The following is a 17872-nucleotide window of genomic DNA, read 5'->3' as shown; positions in this document are numbered from 1 at the left end:
AATAATACTGTGTTGAGCACCTGCTGGAGAAGCTTGCTGGGTGTCTTTAGGGTTGGGGACTCCGAAAACGTAACTTGGTGGGGTTGATGCTAATAAATGTGGGAATGGGCTTAGTGACAAACGTTGCTACTAGTGGGCAGAGAAACTATCCTGCATCATCTCAGTGGTAGGAACTGCACGTCTAAGCATTGCCCTCCGACGTGGCTGGCTGTGCCACCCCCCCGGCTGATGGCCCTATGGAACAACGCACGGGTCTCTGACAACCCCGAAGTTCCCCACCACGCCGTTGTTGCACCCCACGACTTCGGGGCTGTTTGCAACGACGACGGGAGAGCCCCCCAGCTGCCTGATGACGCAGCCTTGGTTTCCGAAGCTGACCACCCCACCAGCTTGGCAAGCCCCCATCCTAGCATTCAAGCCCCCGTTTCCCGTGCTGATGACGGTGCGGGCTGGGTAGCCCCCGCTCCGGGAGCTGAATCCCCCGTTTTTGCAGTTGACCCCTCCGGCTTGGCAATACACCTCTGGGACACACTGCTTGGCCACCGAGCTAATGACTCTCTTGGGGTGGATCCCAGCGCTCCGGGAGCTGAATCCTCCATTCTGGGAGCTGTGTCGTCCGGACCGTCTCCCCAGGGAGCCGTAGCCACACACGGCCCCGTTTGCAGCCAGCATCCCGCAGTCGTCGGGGATATTGTAGCCACTGCTGACCACAGCTGCAAGACAGCCCACAGGATTAATTATTTAGAGAGGAGAACGGGAAGACTCTCACAAGGCAAGCTGTTTCACGAGTGACAGAACCGACCAAACCTGATTTCCTCTAGATTTGTCCAACGTATCTGAGCCCCTGCTGCTTCCAACTCCTCCCCCATGTCCCAACACATCCCCTCACAGACCCTCCCAGTTCCCACGTTGCTCATCTGGCTGATGGCATATTCTTTCCCAGGTTCAATGCATGTCGGTGCGTTGCCTGGCGGGCTCACCAGGACAGCTCGCTGTTGCCTCCAGGAGTAGAAAAGGGTCATGAATTTGACCTTCCCCCCTCTAACCGAAAGCTGATTTTTTTAAAATTTAGAGGTATTTGGGATGTCTGGAACTAAACCTTCAACATCAGCCTGGGCTGAAATGGAAAAGGGAGGCAGAGGCAGAGGGAGCTGGGGCAGACAGATAAAGCTACTCCATAAACTGCCTTTCTTAAAATGAGAAACCCTCATGGCCGAAAATCTTCAGGTTACTTACACACGCTCACCGGGTTCCCCACACATATCCTGTCGGGGGAGAGAAGAGAAACACACGTTATCCTATTAACCAGTCGCATGCACATCTAGAAACATGATGTTACTCATAACTTCCAGCCATACATCCAGCCCACTTAATCCCTTGTTGTAACACGTCTGACTGTCCCTAGGACAGGAACTGTTTTTGCTGGCACAAGGGTGGCCTGTATGGCCTCCAGCCATCTCTCCAGCCCCAGTTTCTGTGAGCCTGGGAGGATCCTGGAGCTGCAAAATTCACTTGGGAGCTGGAATCGTTCTGGCCTCTGATATACAGGATGAAAGGGACAAGGTCTCTGTCACCCACCTGCTCTCTTCACCCTCCAGCAGAGTCTTATATGTTGCGATCTCAATATCCAGGGCCAGCTTGACATTCAGCAGCTCCTGGTAATCCCGCAGCATGCAAGCCAGCTCATCCGTGGCCTTCTGCAGGGCATTCTGCAGCTCAACGTGCTTCTCCCGGGCATCTTTCAGGGCACAGTCCCCACGCTGCTCAACATCGCAGATGGAGGTTTGCAGGCAGGAGACCTGTCAGAGGGGAGGATAACAGTGCAGGTGTCTTCAAGGCTTCGTTTCCTAATTCCTGGACACTCTGGTTTTGGATTAACCCACTCTTCCAATTGCAAACAGAGGAAAAAAACCACCAGCGTCCCTTCTCTCTATCCACTTTTCAACTATACACTTGCCAACTGCAGCCTAGAGCAGGTCTTAAGTCTACTAAAGGCCAATACGTCATTTTCCCCCATATCTGAGCTGTCCTCGAAGACATTGCCCTTTCTGGAAACATCACCTCTGCGCCTCTCCTACCTGCTTCTTCACATTCTCCAGTTCACACTGCAGCTTCTGTATCATCCGGGTTAGCTCTGAAATCTCACACTTGTTGCTTTGCAGGTCGTCACAATACTTGCCTCTCTTGTCCTGAAGCTCCTGAAACTGGAACCAAGAAACAAGACAATCGTCATTTTTGACCTGCAGCCTGTTAAGTTGCCAGGCAGGCACCCAGGTTGCTTCTTACTCACCCTGGTTTGGTAGAAGGCATCAACTTCTTCTTTGCTCTTCTGAGCTATTTCTTGGTACCAGCATTCAACGTTCTTGATGATGCTTTCCATGTCCAGGTCTCGGTTGTTGTCCATTTTCACAATGACCGAAGTGTCGCATAGCTGGCGATCTACCTGAGCTCGTTCCTGCAGGTTGGGGAATAGCTTAGTCAGCTGTTAGCAATTCTCAGACTTTGTAGTGAAGGAAGGGCTGGGACAAAGAGCCACACTGCTCAGGTGATGGATATAACAAGTCAAGAAATGTCCCTCAGGTTGGCTCAGCAGAAAATCCTCCTTGCTGGATGAGTTGCTACATGTCAGCTGCTGACCTACATGCTGACCTGCAGCAATTCTGCCCACATCAAGGGCAAGGAATTTGAGTGACTTAACCCTTGGTATCCTGTCATCTTCAGCTGCTTTACTGATGTTAATGACAGGATTAAGCTGGGAGTTTCTTTAGCTCTAATCAGACAACTGCAATCCGGAGTAACTAGACAGACGCATCTCTTTTCTCAGGGGTAGAGTTAGGACACAGCCAATTCATACCTGGAGCTGCATTAAGAAAGGGGGAACCACCCTATTTCCAGTATAATCATGTTAATATTATATCAACCTTGTACTTCCATGCTTTCAAGTATTCAGGGCTTGGGATGAGACGTGTCCAAGAGGGGTTTCAAGCTATAGAAATTTGGAGCACCTGAAGGATGAGACAGCACCACCAAAGTCCTGGGACGGACCAGAGGAACTCACCTCCTCAAACACACATTTCAACAACTCCAACTGCCTTCTTAGCAGATCCACCTTCACCTCCAGCTCTTCCTTGTTCAAAAAGATACAGTCTGCATCCTGAAAGAGAGGAGACACGTTCCAGCCCAATCGCGCTGAAAACGTTGGAGAAGCACACAGAAGACAGAGGCAGCGCCAATAAAACATGTTTCAACAGGATTTTAAGAGCAGAAAGGTGTGAGAGCGTGAGTCAAGATGGCCTGGTGCCTCCTAAAGGAAAACGAAACCATTCCAACGTGACTTACAGGGATTAGTTTATTTATTACTTAGGACCTAGCTACAAACTCAGAATTGACTAATGAGTATTTAAACATAATTTTTTAATATTGTTCAAATGATTTCTGCTTTTCTGATGTCCAAGTATAAAGGATGTGAAGAGACTGTCAGAAAATAACCAGCGTCTTAGACACCGGTGCGACCTCTCCCACTCTGTCCCCCTTCACAAATACACCCTCCCATTACACGTCAAGAATGTGCTTGGGGTAACAAAAGTGTTGCTGTAGTGCTGATGATGTAAGCTGTGAGGATACATCATTTTTACTTTCTACTTGCATTTGCCTCTTCTTCTGACCCTGTGCCTCTTTACAGGCCTCCCTCCTTCTGCTGATTACAACGCTTTTGCCGGGCATTTGCTAATAATGCACTATTTCAGCCAAGCTTTACGCCTAATAAACCTATTATAGGTATAATGATTCCTGTATTTTGAGCTTCTCACCTTTTTGAGTGCCACAAACTCATTCTCCACAGTTGTACGCCTGTTGATTTCCTCTTCGTATCTGTTGGAAAAGGAGAAGAAAAGGGCTGAGCCAAGCGATACTATCAGACACACAGACATTAAGCATCAGGTATAAATAACAACCTTCGCTTGCTCAGAGACTGCCATCAGGCACTGTAAGATCAGTGTCTGGAGACCAAACATTAAACCATCCCAAGATCAGAAGCTTCTTCATGAACAGCAACATTAACGATGCAAAGAGTTTGCAAGTGAGACGGAAGAATGTCACATCCCCAAAGGGGATGTGGCACATGTCTAGGAGATGTTGCCTGAGATGAACCAGAGGAGAAGCGAAATGCCAACAGCTAGAGGAGACCTGAAGGTCCTTACTTGCACTTGAACTCCTCCACCAGCTGGCTTGTGGCACATTCTTCGCTGCCCAGTTTTTGCTTTTCACATAGCAAGCAGTCCAGGCGTTTCCGCAGGTCGCAGATGTAATTCTCAAAGTACAGTTCAAGGTTTTTCCCTTTCTTTGGTAGGACGTATTGCTGCAGGAGGCCCCACTTGGTCTCCAGCACTTTGTTCTGCTGCTCCAGGAATCGGACCTGCAGGCCAAAAAATAGCAATTCTTCAAATAGAGAGAAGAATGCGTTAACTCGACGCCTGGTTTAAGTGCCTGCTCTCACTGTGAAACCGCAGGTGTAAGAATAGGATTTTCAGGAAGTGAGAGGTGATATGCCACGGCGATCATAAAATTATCTGCCCTTATTTAGAAATCTAAAAGTCACATCTCTACATTATTTAGAAATCTAAAAGGCACATGTCTAAATCTGCCTTGCTCACCAATGAATAGAAATAAAGCTCTTCTGGATGGTGCCTTTGATGTATTTTAGGATGACATTGAGTCCCCAGAGGGTGGAACCTGTTTGTCCCTGTTTTTTCTACAAAGGGATCCTAAGGTGACAGCTCAGACTTAGATATCTAACGTTTAGGTGCCTGAATCAAGATTAACCCCCTTTGCCTTCAGGAATGTTTTTGAAACAGTCACTATATTTGAAGGTGAAGGGGGAAAAAGGGTCTAATACGGGGCAGAAAGATGAGCCCGTCAGGGCTGTAGCTTCCAGCTGAGCTAGGACAAGGCTGCAGTGAGAAACCCAGCCTTGAACTGAGGCCGTCCAGAGAGGAGACACCTGCAAGAAAGTCCAGTGCTACCCCGGCCATGATACAAACACCGTCAAATACTGGGACTGGTGTGTGGCTGAAATGAGCCCTTCCCCAATACTGAAGATCTCACCCTGCACCAACATGGCTCTGTGGGAGTCTGGACCCTTGCGTGGACCCAGCTCAGTGATTCACGGCACGAGCTGGACTGGGGTTTTGGAGGAGGTTAGTTGTGTTTTATTTTTCTCAGAGGAGTGCAAGTACGGGGCAGGTTTGCACTCACCTTGTCGATGAAGCAGGCAAATTGGGTGTTGAGGGTCTTGATCTGTTCCTTCTCCTGACAGCGTATTTCGTGTTCCAGCGGGTCGACCCCAACACAGAGGGGCTTCAGAAGCCGTTCATCGATGCAGATACCTTGGATGCCATCAGCCTTGCGATCGGGGTAACCTCTCACAATACTATATCCCCTGGGGCCACAAAGGCCAACCCTTCCTCCAACATTACCATAGCCTACGCCACCGAAGCCGAACTCTCCAAAACATCCAGTTCCGCAGACCCCGTTCACGTAGGAAATTCTCCTGTTTCCACCCAGGTTGCAGACGCTCCGGCTGCTATAGGCACCAGCTCCGCATCGGACAGGTTGGCAGGCAGAGGCGGCGTAGCTTCGACCACAAATCTCCGAAGCTGAACTGAAGCCTCTTCGTCCCAGGACAGATCTCACCGTGGGCGCCTGTCTGCTCATCGTGGCTTATTTGAAGGTGGAATATGAAAGTTTAGGGGAAGCTCTTCTGCAGGAGAGGAACAGAGATCCCGCTGAAGTGACACAGTGATGCTACTCCTTATATACATTTGGGAAGCTGGCCTTGATAGGATCAGGACATTAATTTAAAGCGCTTAAGGGTTTGGTTTGCCTGGCAGCAATAAATGCTCCTCAAAATGCAAAACAGCCCAGCAAATACTAACTACTGAGGAAATAAAAAGGAATCTAAAAGTGCTCTGTGTGCAAGTTGGCTTAGAATATATTACGGTTTGAAGTGTTCCCCTAACTTACACTAATTATAGTTTAGCAAACATTTTTGAAGAAACTCTTTGTGATTTGTTTGCAGTGTGTCGTTTGGGGTTTTGTGTCTCATGGATTTTTGTGTATGATGGCATGTTTCGCAGACTTGCATTTTGTGGGGGTAATTTCACAATCTCTCCTTTTTTCTCTCACCAGGCTTGTTTTGGGTGCGGAAAAGTAACCAAAAAAAAAAAAAAAAAAGAAAGTCAACCACGGAAAAACACCGTGGATGTCATGTTGTGATGGATGGATCATTTCTGTGCCTGAAACACCAGCAAAGTCACTGAGATACGGGTCTGGATTCATATGCAAGAACTCAAAATCCCCCCCAGAACCATTCCCATATAGGATTTCACACTGACCTTATCTTACCTCGTGAAACCACCAAAACAGAGCAGGTTGCATCCAGGAACTGAGGCATATTTCAGTTTTCCTACTACGTTTATGTTCTGTGCCGTCAGTGACATTTTCACTTGAGTAATGCTGCAAATTCTTAGCCTGAAGTCCATTTGACACAGTTAAATCTTTGGCCCTCGCTGTATTGGAGCTTCTACCGAGCTGGATGTCGGAGACCTTTTTGATTCATCATCTGGTAGTCTCTACAGGGAACAAAAATGAACAGTAGCACATTTCAGCCTGGTGAGATCCACCTCATTCAAGAAGCAACAGCTAAAAGTTGGTTGACTTTGCCAGACACGTCCTTGACACTCAGTGGAGATACACCTCCAGGAAAGGGACAACAGCCCCTGGGTCCGTGCTTAGGGGAACTGGGGTGATTCACACTCCGCGGGCGCTGGTCTTTCTCCATCAACAGAGGAAGTCTTAATGAGTAGATTAGACTGGACACCAGAGATGGCTTTGACTCACATTGGCAAGATGAATCTCTCTCTTTCCTAACCACCAGGCCAAGGAGGTGAGGGAGTGAACCGATCTGCCAACCATCTCGGGGCCTTCTCCAAACTGACATTTGGAAAGTCAAAACAATAGGGCTCTTTCAGCTCTTTGAGAATAAAGTGTTTGGGAGAAAAAGAGACATTATAGTGCAAACAACTAAATGCCCTCAGCCCTTCCTAACTGAAGGGGAGTGACGCTTGGAGAAGTCTGCATGTTATACATACAACGTGATGGTATCTGGAGACACCCGGTAACTGTGTTCCCTCATCCTCATTAACCCCCTCCGAAAACATTTTCCAAGAGTTAGGATCAGGCAGTGCAAATCATAAAAACAATGCTAAACCTCCTTAAAACATGAAACCTTCTAATATCAAGTTCTTAAAAAGAAGACATGCACACCGACACCATAGGACGTGACTGCAGCACCGAGATTCACAAGGCTATTAATTGAACGTGTAATTGCAACTTGTGTGAGTTTGAGGGGCTGGTGGTATAAATTAGTTGCGTAAACTGATACTTTTGCCCTATACAAGTGGGATAATTCAACGTATTTACAGCATGACTTTCAGATTACACCTTTGTTTATAGTATTTTAGGCTCACAGTTTGTACTGGGTTGCCAGCACAATTGGCAATATCAGTTAAAACAAATATTAGAGACTTCAAGCTAAAGCTTGCAACTTCCCAGATCCCTTAAGTTCTAAACAAAGATTTATCAGAAGCGAAATGCATATTTGAATCCAAAGAAGAGTACAAAAGCCAATTGTTATGAGCTCTGTGTAGGAAAACTGCATCCTGGACCAGAAGTCAGACTGAAGGCTGGTGTGCCACTGCTCCCTTTCTGCACCCCATTATACACGTCGGCTGTGTGGGAGACACCTGGAACGTATCATAGACTGCAATTAAACGTCTGTGAACCAACTCTGCTGCAGCAGCCCCAGTTCCAAAACGCCTCGCCAGAGCCACTGGCTTCCTTATAGGTAAGAGATTTTGGGCATAAGTTGCCCAGTATTGGGTAAAATTGCTGCGTTAGCCAAATCCCTGTTGTTGCTCCTGAATCCCAGTGAGAAGGCAGCTATGCAGAAGGCTCGCTTAATGTCTTTTAGGTCTTTCCAAGGAACAACGAGTGTTCTGCCTGTTCATACCTAAGATCTCAGGAATCAACAATTCGTTATTGTGAGTATGGACATGGGAAGTGGGAGAATAGTCTGAAGCAAAAATTGCATCTTTTTGACTCAAAAAAAAGGAGGGGAAGGACTGAGGAAGCAAAAAAGGCAAATATTTTGACGAGGGGTTGAATGAGTCATTTTGACAACTTGCAATCTCTCCCTTTGTCAGCATTCTTCTCCCTGAATGTGCTGCTGAAAGTGGAATTCATTATAAGAACATGTGAAGTTCACTAATTTGTTTGTTGCCTCTGGAGATGAATCTGAACTAGTTCTTAAAATATGTTTTATGCGATAGTCTCAAAGAGCCATGCTCCATCTCTGTAATTATCCGCAGCCATAGAAAACTCATTGCATTCAGATAGGACAATGGCAATAACCTGCCTGTGCTAACAGCATTTGATAGACGTAAGATTGTGTCGTAACATGTATTTTTATACACACAGTTTCACAGACTGTATAGACTCTTGTCCGTGTCATTCATGAGATGTTAAAGAATTTATTTGATTAGTGCAGCCTCATTCCCTTGTATCATAAAGCCAAAGCTGTCCAAGGGAATTCAATCTGGTAATGTATTTTCTCCTCTCATTAGCCTACATCTGCTCTATGTTAGAAGTCAAGGCTGGGATTTTCAAAGGATGTTCCTCGTAAAATTCATCAAACACTGGGCCTGGGTGCACCTTCCTCCCTACTTCAGCCACCAAACTAGCCACGTATTCTAATTTCATCTTTGAGACTCCGTCTATGGCTAATGGAAAGAGATAGGCATCTCCAGACGGTGATTCATCGCATCCTAAAATAGGCAGCTAAGACAGGTGGGAGGAATCCACCTCTGGAGGTACTTACCTCTCCTCTTATTGACTACCAGAGGCAGTCTAGACAACCAGACAACTAGACCAGGCGCCCCACTTCTGGATGGTTAAAGTTAGGTGAAATTAGTCCCACCCTTTGGGCGCCAGATTTCTTTAGCACCTTTGAAGTCTTAATGAGAGTACACAACTTCACATGCTCTCCAGATTTCCTCAGTTCCTGATGTATGCATATATCATATCTCCGTGCGGTGATTAGCGCCTGTAAAGCTGAGGCTTGCAACAAAGCAAAGGATTGTTTTGATCTTTTTCATGTTGATGTCTTCCTCCCACAGAATTGCACAGTGGAAATGAATGTGGGATGTATGGGAATCCAGGCCCCTGGTGGAATGGCATTGCACTGCCTGTTAAAGCAAAAAGATGAGGAAAGGGGAAAAAAAAGTAGCAGCTGCTATTAGGTTACAGCAACTTCCCTATAAATCTACAGGAGCTCTTGTCCCTTCCAGTTGAAGCTGGTTTCTTGGGCAGAAGAGATTCTCTGAGCCATACAGAAGGAATTGCCCATGGAAGCTGGGTCAGGTCCTCCTGGGAAGCACATTCAGCCGGCAGGAGATAAGTTCTTCCTTTTGTTATGCCCAAGCCCGCGTTTGATTTGATTTGTGCAGCTTTGTGGTGTGCTGCTGAATGTCTGATGAAACGCCTGGCTGATTCATGAAGCGCTGGTGTTCAGAGAGGCTGGTCACAGGTTTAAAGTAAAGCATTTGCTAAATTAACTTATCAGATCTGGAAATGGTGGCGGGGGGGTTGGAGGTGAGAAAGCAACATTAATTCTGTGTCATTTCCCTGTCTCTTGCATAAAAAGCGAGAAGATCGTCTGTTTTCAATGGAAACACCATAACCTTTATGAGACGTAAACCCCTCTTAATGAATATTTATGGCTGCTCGATGGTTCTTTTCTTGTCAAATCTTTCTTGTGGTTTTCTTCATTAAAGATTGTGACTGTTTTCTTTTGCGCTCCTCATATTTGATTGGGAAATAGCTTCCTATCACAGGAGAATTATGGGGGGGAGAGAAAGCTCTTCCAGTTCTGAATCACGATAATTGCTTCGGATAGGAAAGACCTTCCCTTTGGATCCCCCCTTTTGTAAAACATATATCTGTCCAACTTGCCTCTATATGGTTCATTTCTTTGTTCTGCTCGTTGGCTTTCATCAGTTTAATCGCAAAACACTTCAGTCCTTTGTGGTTGATTTATGTTCCTAATTTGTTGGCTTCTTTTTTTTAATCTGCTCAAATGTACGATAAAATATTCCCTTTTGATCTGTTTTAAAATCCTAAACTGGTAGTTATAGGATTTCTAAAGTGATGCTGAAAAAAGCCGCCAAGCACATTCCTGATTTTTTTCCTATAATGACCCTATTGCAGCAGATTTTGAAGAGGTATAAAATGTGTTTTATTGTCACACCTCTGTGGTAGACACGCTATAAAAATGCAAAGAGACTGAGATGACTTCTCTGTGAATCTTAAAACACCCATTGAATAGCATTGGGTAAGAGTCAAATTTGGTGCAAATCAGCATAAATAAGCTGACTTTTAAAGGCTTCCATAATTTACACCAACCAAAGACTGGATCTGTATGACACTCTCTGGGCAGCCCTGCTCCTCTGCTTAATTAACTTCTAATCAGCAGATACGTCTTGTCCAATTAGGAATAGGGCCTTTCTGTGTTCTTCGGAAATACTAAAACCCAAGCGGCAACACATTATTGGACTTTATTGGAAAAAGAACAAAAAGTGTAAAGGTCTTGAGTCATCAGGATAGAAGTGAGGGTGCTGTAATTTATGCATATGTCAGGACACTAAGCAAGGAAGCTAATAGGAGTACAAGTGACATAATTACTCTTTGATGACTACAGAAGGTGAAATGTGTTTTTTTGAATTGAGATTTCCTTTATGACTGGATATGGATGACTAAACTGCTCCAAGACAACGAACAAAGAACATCGCTGGAGTCCTGCCCCTCCTCTCCGTGACCCCGCGTGTCTCACCACTGCAGCACCACCGACTTGTCTAAAATTACGTCAGATAGACTTTGATGAAATGGTGAGTCCTAGAGAGCTCATTTCCAGAAACACTTCCCAGAGCACTCTAGGGAAAGGATTCTGAATTAAATATCGTTGTTTCATAGATAGCAAAGGCTTAATCAGGAAAAAGAAGGCGGCTGGGGGGAAGCAGAAGTTGAGCGATAAGAAGATAAGTGCCCCAAGACAACACCAGCCCTTTAAAGAAACAGCAGAAATCAAAAGGAGTATGGTTTATGTGTCCCTTTTTTGATGTGATCCCAGTTGGAGTTTCTCTGATGTGGTTTCATGATGCTACAACGTGCTTGTACCCAGTATGCCTCATCCTCGTGTGGAAGGTGGAGTTGAGGATATTTTTACCACTGAAAGTGGAACAGAGCTTTCATTTTTCTACTTTAGGTCTTCCATCCTGGTTGTCCTGACTCTCGCAGCTGAAGTTTAGGTCCGGGTGTTCCTGGGGCATGGGGTCCAGCTGAAATCCTCACCCCTGGCCAGCACATCCCTTGTGGGTGAGCTGAGTTCCCCACGCCCTTTGCAGCTCTGCAGCTCTCTCCACACCTCCCTGCAGTCCTACTGCAGAGTCCGCCGGTGCCCAGAGGGGCTGAGCCCTGGCACGAACGGCCCCCACCTCCGGCCCTAAATTCTTCACTCCTAGGGATGCAGTTGGGAGCACCAGGGATATACTGCCTGCCTACAGAGCCGGCAACACCTCTGGAGGTGAATCCTCTGTGGCAGGCACCAGCTTCTTCGGGTAGGGATGCTCTACAGGAGGACCTGCATCTTCTGGGCTGTCTAGCAGACCCGTATCCCAGGTCGGCTTCGCAGCCAGAGATGGTGTTGCAAGGGGTGGTGGTCACTGTCATGGGAAAAGACGAGCTGAATCACTCATGGGGAGGATGCAGTCTTCATCCTCCCCCTGCAAACCAGAACTAGATTGCTTAATGTTGTAAGGAAAATAGACAACCTTGAGCTTACTTACACACTCTCACAGGGCTCCCAAGGCGTATCCTGAAGGAGAAGAAGGTCACAAGGTTATCCATCACCTAACTAGCATTTCCAGCATTTTCCAGCCTCCTGGTCTCTGTTGAAGAGTCCCGAGGACCGAACACTGCCCACACATGCTTGTAGTGGTACCCACCTGCTCTCTTCACCCTCCAGCAGAGTCTTATATGTTGCGATCTCAATATCCAGGGCCAGCTTGGCATTCAGCAGCTCCTGGTAATCCCGCAGCATGCAAGCCAGCTCATCCTTGGCCTTCTGCAGGGCATTCTGCAGCTCAACGTGCTTCTCCCGGGCATCTTTCAGGGCACAGTCCCCACGCTGCTCAGTATCACAAACTGATGTTTGCAGAGAGGACACCTCTCAGGGTACAGCTTTTTTTTCTTTCCCTGACCTTTTCTTGCCATACTCACCTTTGAAAGAGAAATTCTCGCTTCTTTTGAGAGTCCCGAATTGGGAAGTATTGAGGTTGCTTTTAGGAAAGCCAAATGTTTCCAAAATCACATATCAATTCTGAAATGCTACAGAAAGGCTGGACATGTCCCTGTACTGCCAGACTGTTTTTAAGCCTTGTTTCGAGGATACCAATACTTTGTTCTAATAGGAACTAATAATTAAGGTTTTCCATTACTTCCCGTTATAAACTATGTAATGAATTAGATGGTCTGAAAATTATACCAGTTTCTTTGGGTGCTGAATTACTGGTGAGTCATAATTCTACCTACTTATTGGATGCTTTGAACTTATGTCAGAAGCATTGTCTCCTGCCAGAATTCTTGCTGGAGCAATTTTAGCAATTTTCCAAGTGGCTGTAGCTAATCCAACAATCTAATTTGGCACAATTAGTTCTTTGCAATAATCAAAATAATCCAGCAGAAAATAGGCCAGCAGATAGTTCTTCCCTGCTCGGCACCGGTAAGATCTTCTCTAGGCCAATGGAACCCATGTGAGATGATGCTCTTTGATAAAGACAAAAGAAATGCCACGGAGATGTAGAAAACATGACTTGGGGTCTCACATCTAGGAAATCGACTGAGTAAATATGATCCATCATACCTGCTTCTTCATATTTTCAAGGTCACACTGCGTTCTCTGGATCACAAAACTCAGCTCTTCAATCTCTTGCTGGTGGGACTTCAGTTCATCGCAATGTCTCCCCTTTGCCTCCTCAAGCTCTTGATACTGATTGTAGGAAAAGAGAGAGGTGGCAATTAAAACAGGCAGTGTGTGTAACATAGGAGCCTTGCTTCTGTTTCCAAAGTGGATTAAACTAGCTTTAGAAAAGTCCTCCTGACTTCGCAGCTCCTGAGACTTTCAGCAGCAAATGGACCTTTCCTCCTGCAGCTTTCACTGTGCAACCTCCCCGTTCCCAGCATGACCGAGTCCTGTCCCATTGCACTGTATCTGTTTTGGGGATGTTCTCCTGACTTTGAGACCCCATCCAGTTTAGCAGAATGGAAAATTAGGTCCAGAAGTGACACAGTGAAGACAGAAAGAAAAAATCACCGCCTTTCCACTACTACTTTTGACAGTGAGAGGATTAAGGATATGTCTCTGGATGCTACAACTTACCCTAGTTCTGTAAAATGCATCCAGTTCTGCCTTGCTTTTCTGAGCTGTGTCCTCATACCAGCACTCAACGCTGCTGAGGATGCCCTCCATGTCCAGGCCTCGGCTGTTGTCCATTTTCACAACGACAGAGGTGTCACAGGGACTTCTCTCCAGCTCAGCGGTTTCCTAGAAGCCATGTGAAGTGGCAGTAAGCTGTCCCTGGATTTCTTATTTCACACTCCAGTGGAAGTAACCACCACTGAGAGTTTGTCCTGAGCCACAACCCAGGAGCTGAGATTAGTTTTGGTCACGCATGCAGCTTCAGGGGGGGTTTTTTGAGATCTCAAAGTCTTCCTTATCTGGAATTCCCATTGCCTCCCAATAGGAGAGATGGGAGAGAGCTTGATAGGTTGGTTGAATCAGGCCTGAATCAATGTAGACAAGGAGCGGCTGGTAAGAATAGCTGCCACCAAGCAAGGTTGGGACAGGAGCATCCATACCTGAGCAGAAACACATTTCAGAAACTCTGTCTCCTGCTTTAGGGTTTCCAGCTTTGCTTCCAGCTCTGCCTTGGTCAGATAGACACAGTCCGCATCCTAAAAGAGGCATTTAGAAGTCAAAATAGTGCCTACACGGAGACCTAAGGCAGTTTCATTACATTTTTAGAGTAAGAAATTTTGTTTAGGAAATGTAATTGGGGAGCTCAGATATCCCCTGAACAGCAACAGTGGAGGGGTCCCAAAAGCATGTTCAATATCACTGAGTTCTTGTTTGAAAAACATCATGATTTGGGCATTAGGACTAGCAAGCTGTCAGTTTAGAATGAAATATATTTTCTGTGCTAAAGGGCAGAGGTTTAATGCTCTCTGGCAATACTCGGTGACAGGTTTTTCTCCATCTATTCCTGTCCAATGACTTTTAACATTCTCAAGACCTGACCCTTGCCTTGCAAGGAGCAGATCAGAGGAAACTCCTTGGATCTCCGCATCCCACCCTTCCATTCATCCAAATTCTTTACCTTCTTCAGGAACACAAACTCGTTCTCGGCAGCTGTGCATCTGTTCACTTCCTGCTCGTATCTGTTAGGGAAGAGAAGAGACTGGTTGCCGGGTCATTCTGAGACTGGAGACCTTGTTTGTCTGGGTATTTAGGGGTCAGGGTGCTTTTGGATCTCAGCTTTTTGGACCTTGGAGAGAAGTCTATTGATACGGACAAAAATAACGGTCCCATTAGGCAAGCTGTTTGAGCCCACTGCCCCGTGGGTGGTTTCTGCTCACTCACTTGCATCTGAACTCTTCAACGAGCTTCTCCGTGTTGTTCAGCTCAGGCTCCACCCGCTCCCTCTCGTGCAACAGTGAGTCCAGCTGCCTCTGCAGGCTGCAAATGAAGTTGTCGAAGACATGCTTGATGTTCTTCTGGGATGGCAGGACCTGCTTTTGGAGGAGGTCCCATTTGGTGGCCAACACCCTGTTCTGCTGCTCCAGATGCTGTACCTGCGTTCAGAAAGCAAAGCCACCTTCTTCAGGCACATGCCTAGATGCGTTGTATGGGGACCAGATGTATGTGGGGCGAACAAGGCATCTTTTCTTCTGAGTCAATGCTCCAGGGGCTCGTTATGGTTTGAAGGGGACAAGAGGACAAAAGAGGGACATTGTGACCTTCGTAATCCAAGAATTCTAGAGTATACTGCGTGTGATGCTCTCGTGTTTTCCAAGGAGGCCCTAGACAGCACCGCCTTTGTGGCAGCTACAGAAACAATGGAATATTTAAATAGATCTGCATATCAATTGGCTGATAGTGAAAACCATCATTTATCGATAGGAGACAATGCAACTTTATGAGGTCTAGCTGCACAAAGAGAAGTCAACAGTGCAGAAGCTCAGTAAGATACCTTGGAGGAACAGCTCCCTTCTGCTATTAATAATAAAAACAGATGCAGCTTATTAAAGCACATAAATAGCCAGATTAAAATAACATTATCAGCTAGATCTGCACTTGTAGTTCGTGGTACTAGAGCCATGCATGCTAAAACCAGCACAAGGCTCTTGTAATAGGGTGAGAGAAAGAAAGGAATCAAAGACCTGAGCACAAAAAGATGGTTTCCTTCACACTTAAACCTCATCATTCCTTTAAGTCTTGCCTCAGCTCTCACCTTGTCAATCAAAGAGGCAAACTGGTTGTTGAGGCTCTTCATCTGCTCTCTCTCCTGCTTTCGGATATGCTGGATTTCGGGGTCGATCTTCACATCAAGAGGCTGCAGCAGGCTCTCGTTGACATGCACCGCACGAATACCTTCACTTTTGCAGCTCCTGCTGTGGAAGCCTAACCCGCGACTCCCATCTTCACTGTTGGCATGGATGCCCCCTGCACCTCCAGCCTCCACAGACCCCATGTGCGAGGCTTCGGCCAGAAGAAACCCGTTTACACCCATCTGTGTTTTGGAGGCATTGGCTGCTGTGACTCCAGGCTCCATATCCTCTTCCAAATAGTGCAGCAGAGGGGAAGGCGCTGCTTCGGCAGTGGCTCATGCCACTCACAGCAGAAGATGATGAGAAGAACTTTCTTCCATGAAGAGACCTTCCAGCTGACAGCTCCTGGCTCATGCTGGCAGATGTGATGGAGGAGAGGATGCTGGAGGACAGCAGAGCATGCAACTCAAAAAGGTGCCCCTCTGCTCCGACAACCCTGAGCTCCTCCTTTATACACATCTCAGAAGTGGGGCTTGGTTGATGCAGATGAATAATTTGGGGTTTTCTTGGGGTTTGCCTTGCCTGGCAGCAATTCATAGGTTTAAATATGCAAAACAATGCATAACACTGAACATTTGTGAAATCCTGTGGAATTTTACTGGTTTTAAATCACTTTGCTTGCATACTCAGCTTGGAGGATCCCTTGGGCTGGGCTTTGTGAGGATTCTTCTTTTGGTTTAGGTTGTCCTCCTTCCTTACATTAATTACAGTTTAGCAAATGGCCTTAAGAGTACCTTCCTCTGTCAAGGACAATCTGTAAAGGAATGTTCTGTTGAACAGCAAATTATAAGTGATTTTTGCAGTATCTGTTCTTTTCGTAGTCACTCCCTTCACAAAGGACAGTATGAGTCCATGAAGCACAGCCAAAGGCAGCCCAGTACTTGGAAGCTGGGAACCGTAGCGTGGACCGGACACCCAAATTTCCTTGCTGTGCAAAATACTTCTTTTTTATAAAAAGCCCTCCACACACCATCCTCAGTTAAAGACCGTAATTTACTGGCCAGGACTCATCTCCTCTAACTTTTGATTCTAGGTCTGTGCTGAGACAGGCGTGTCCGAGATACTGCTCTCCAGAGAGCCTTCCTCGTCTTCGTTGAGTCCAAGAAGGTCTAAAGTGACCAGCTCAGACTTGGATGCCCAACTTTTAGAAGAATAAATTAACGTAGCTGTGTCTTCTCATTAAGTTTTTGGCTCTGATTGCGTAGAACGCATCGAAAAATGAGACTTGCATGGAGAAGACGATAAATAGCCTAGAAAATAGGAAGCTCAGCCACAAGGCTGTTAACTGGACACTTGTTAATCATTTAATTGGAAGCAGCGGTAGGTTTGGCCTTGGTGGGCAGACTATGAATGCACCAGCAGCCAGTATCCCGCAAAAATACCTTATTAATACAGCTGCTGTATGGCTACTCTCTGTTACTATCCTTTATATCTGAGCTTGTAATTAAAACCCTTGGGATGCCTCAAGGCAAAATAAAAAAGATTTATTAGAGTTGCTTGACAGACAGGGAAGAAAAGGCTGATAAGTTTAATACATTTGCTGAGAGCCTCACAATACCTCAGAGGTGGAGCCAAGATTACATCTCTGTCCTTGTGGCTTCTTGCCAAAATCTCTTTCAAAACAGAAAGGTGAAGGGTTTCATTTCAGATGATTTGAAAGAAATGGTTTTCCCCTGCTATTATGCCATACTAATCCTTAACTTTTTCAGTAGGCTCGAACCTTGGTCAGTTTGTTTGGCAATTAAACATTTAAGCCTTTCAAATTCCCAAGAAATTTGGTAGTATTTCACTTGCTCATTTCTTTCCTTGCTTTTGCAGGGATTTTTTTTTCTTTTTTTTTTCACTGGGCTCATTGGAGGGCTTTTTCACCACCTTTCGCAAGAAGGCTGACAAAAAACAAAACTGGTTACCAGAAACCTTGCTGGTATTCTGTCTCCAAGAGCGGCTGATGCCAAAGGTTTTCTTGTACCTCATTATTTGCAAATGTTCTGCACTGGAACATCCTGCCCTTAGCCCAGCAAGAGAGGTAATTGATGGTATGAAATAGCTGGAAAGACAACTAGCTTAATTGCAGGTTCTTGACAGCACGATCAAT

General features: G+C 46.0%; 2 protein-coding genes across 2 annotated transcripts; both read right to left on the bottom strand.

Moving 5' to 3' along the window:
- Positions 1-234: 234 nt before the first annotated feature.
- Positions 235-5775, bottom strand: LOC104075693 (keratin, type II cytoskeletal 4-like). Its single transcript, XM_009576276.1, has 9 exons — positions 5254-5775; positions 4200-4414; positions 3810-3870; positions 3059-3154; positions 2291-2455; positions 2079-2204; positions 1579-1799; positions 803-894; positions 235-713 (listed from the first exon to the last, which is right to left on the bottom strand). Exons 1-9 carry the CDS (start codon positions 5710-5712, stop codon positions 235-237), a joined length of 1914 nt encoding a protein of 637 aa, XP_009574571.1. The 5' UTR covers positions 5713-5775.
- A 6174-nt stretch (positions 5776-11949) lies between these two features.
- Positions 11950-15920, bottom strand: LOC104075692 (keratin, type II cytoskeletal 4-like). The gene is made up of 8 exons (XM_009576275.1): positions 15681-15920; positions 14810-15021; positions 14547-14607; positions 14029-14124; positions 13550-13714; positions 13034-13159; positions 12117-12337; positions 11950-11986 (listed from the first exon to the last, which is right to left on the bottom strand). Exons 1-8 carry the CDS (start codon positions 15918-15920, stop codon positions 11950-11952), a joined length of 1158 nt encoding a protein of 385 aa, XP_009574570.1.
- Between the last annotated feature and the right edge of the window lie 1952 nt (positions 15921-17872).

The sequence above is a fragment of the Fulmarus glacialis genome, unplaced genomic scaffold, assembly GCF_000690835.1.
Source record: "Fulmarus glacialis isolate BGI_N327 unplaced genomic scaffold, ASM69083v1 scaffold26874, whole genome shotgun sequence".
NCBI lineage: Eukaryota > Metazoa > Chordata > Aves > Procellariiformes > Procellariidae > Fulmarus > Fulmarus glacialis.
This window is presented reverse-complemented; position numbering and strand designations above follow the sequence as displayed.

Bases quoted from the DNA above. Each gene is read 5' to 3' on its own strand.
- LOC104075693 (XM_009576276.1), bottom strand. From the start codon at position 5,712: ATGAGCAGACAGGCGCCCACGGTGAGATCTGTCCTGGGACGAAGAGGC. The intron at 3,155-3,809 runs GTGAGAAGCTCA...CCTCTCTTTCAG, and splicing joins AGTTTGTGGCACTCAAAAAG to GATGCAGACTGTATCTTTTT. The intron at 2,205-2,290 runs GTGAGTAAGAAG...TCTTGGTTCCAG, and splicing joins ATGCCTTCTACCAAACCAGG to TTTCAGGAGCTTCAGGACAA.
- LOC104075692 (XM_009576275.1), bottom strand. From the start codon at position 15,920: ATGGGGTCTGTGGAGGCTGGAGGTGCAGGGGGCATCCATGCCAACAGT. The intron at 14,608-14,809 runs GTGAGTGAGCAG...CTTCCCTAACAG, and splicing joins GTTGAAGAGTTCAGATGCAA to ATACGAGCAGGAAGTGAACA. The intron at 11,987-12,116 runs GTGGGTACCACT...CTTCTCCTTCAG, and splicing joins CTGGAGGGTGAAGAGAGCAG to GATACGCCTTGGGAGCCCTG.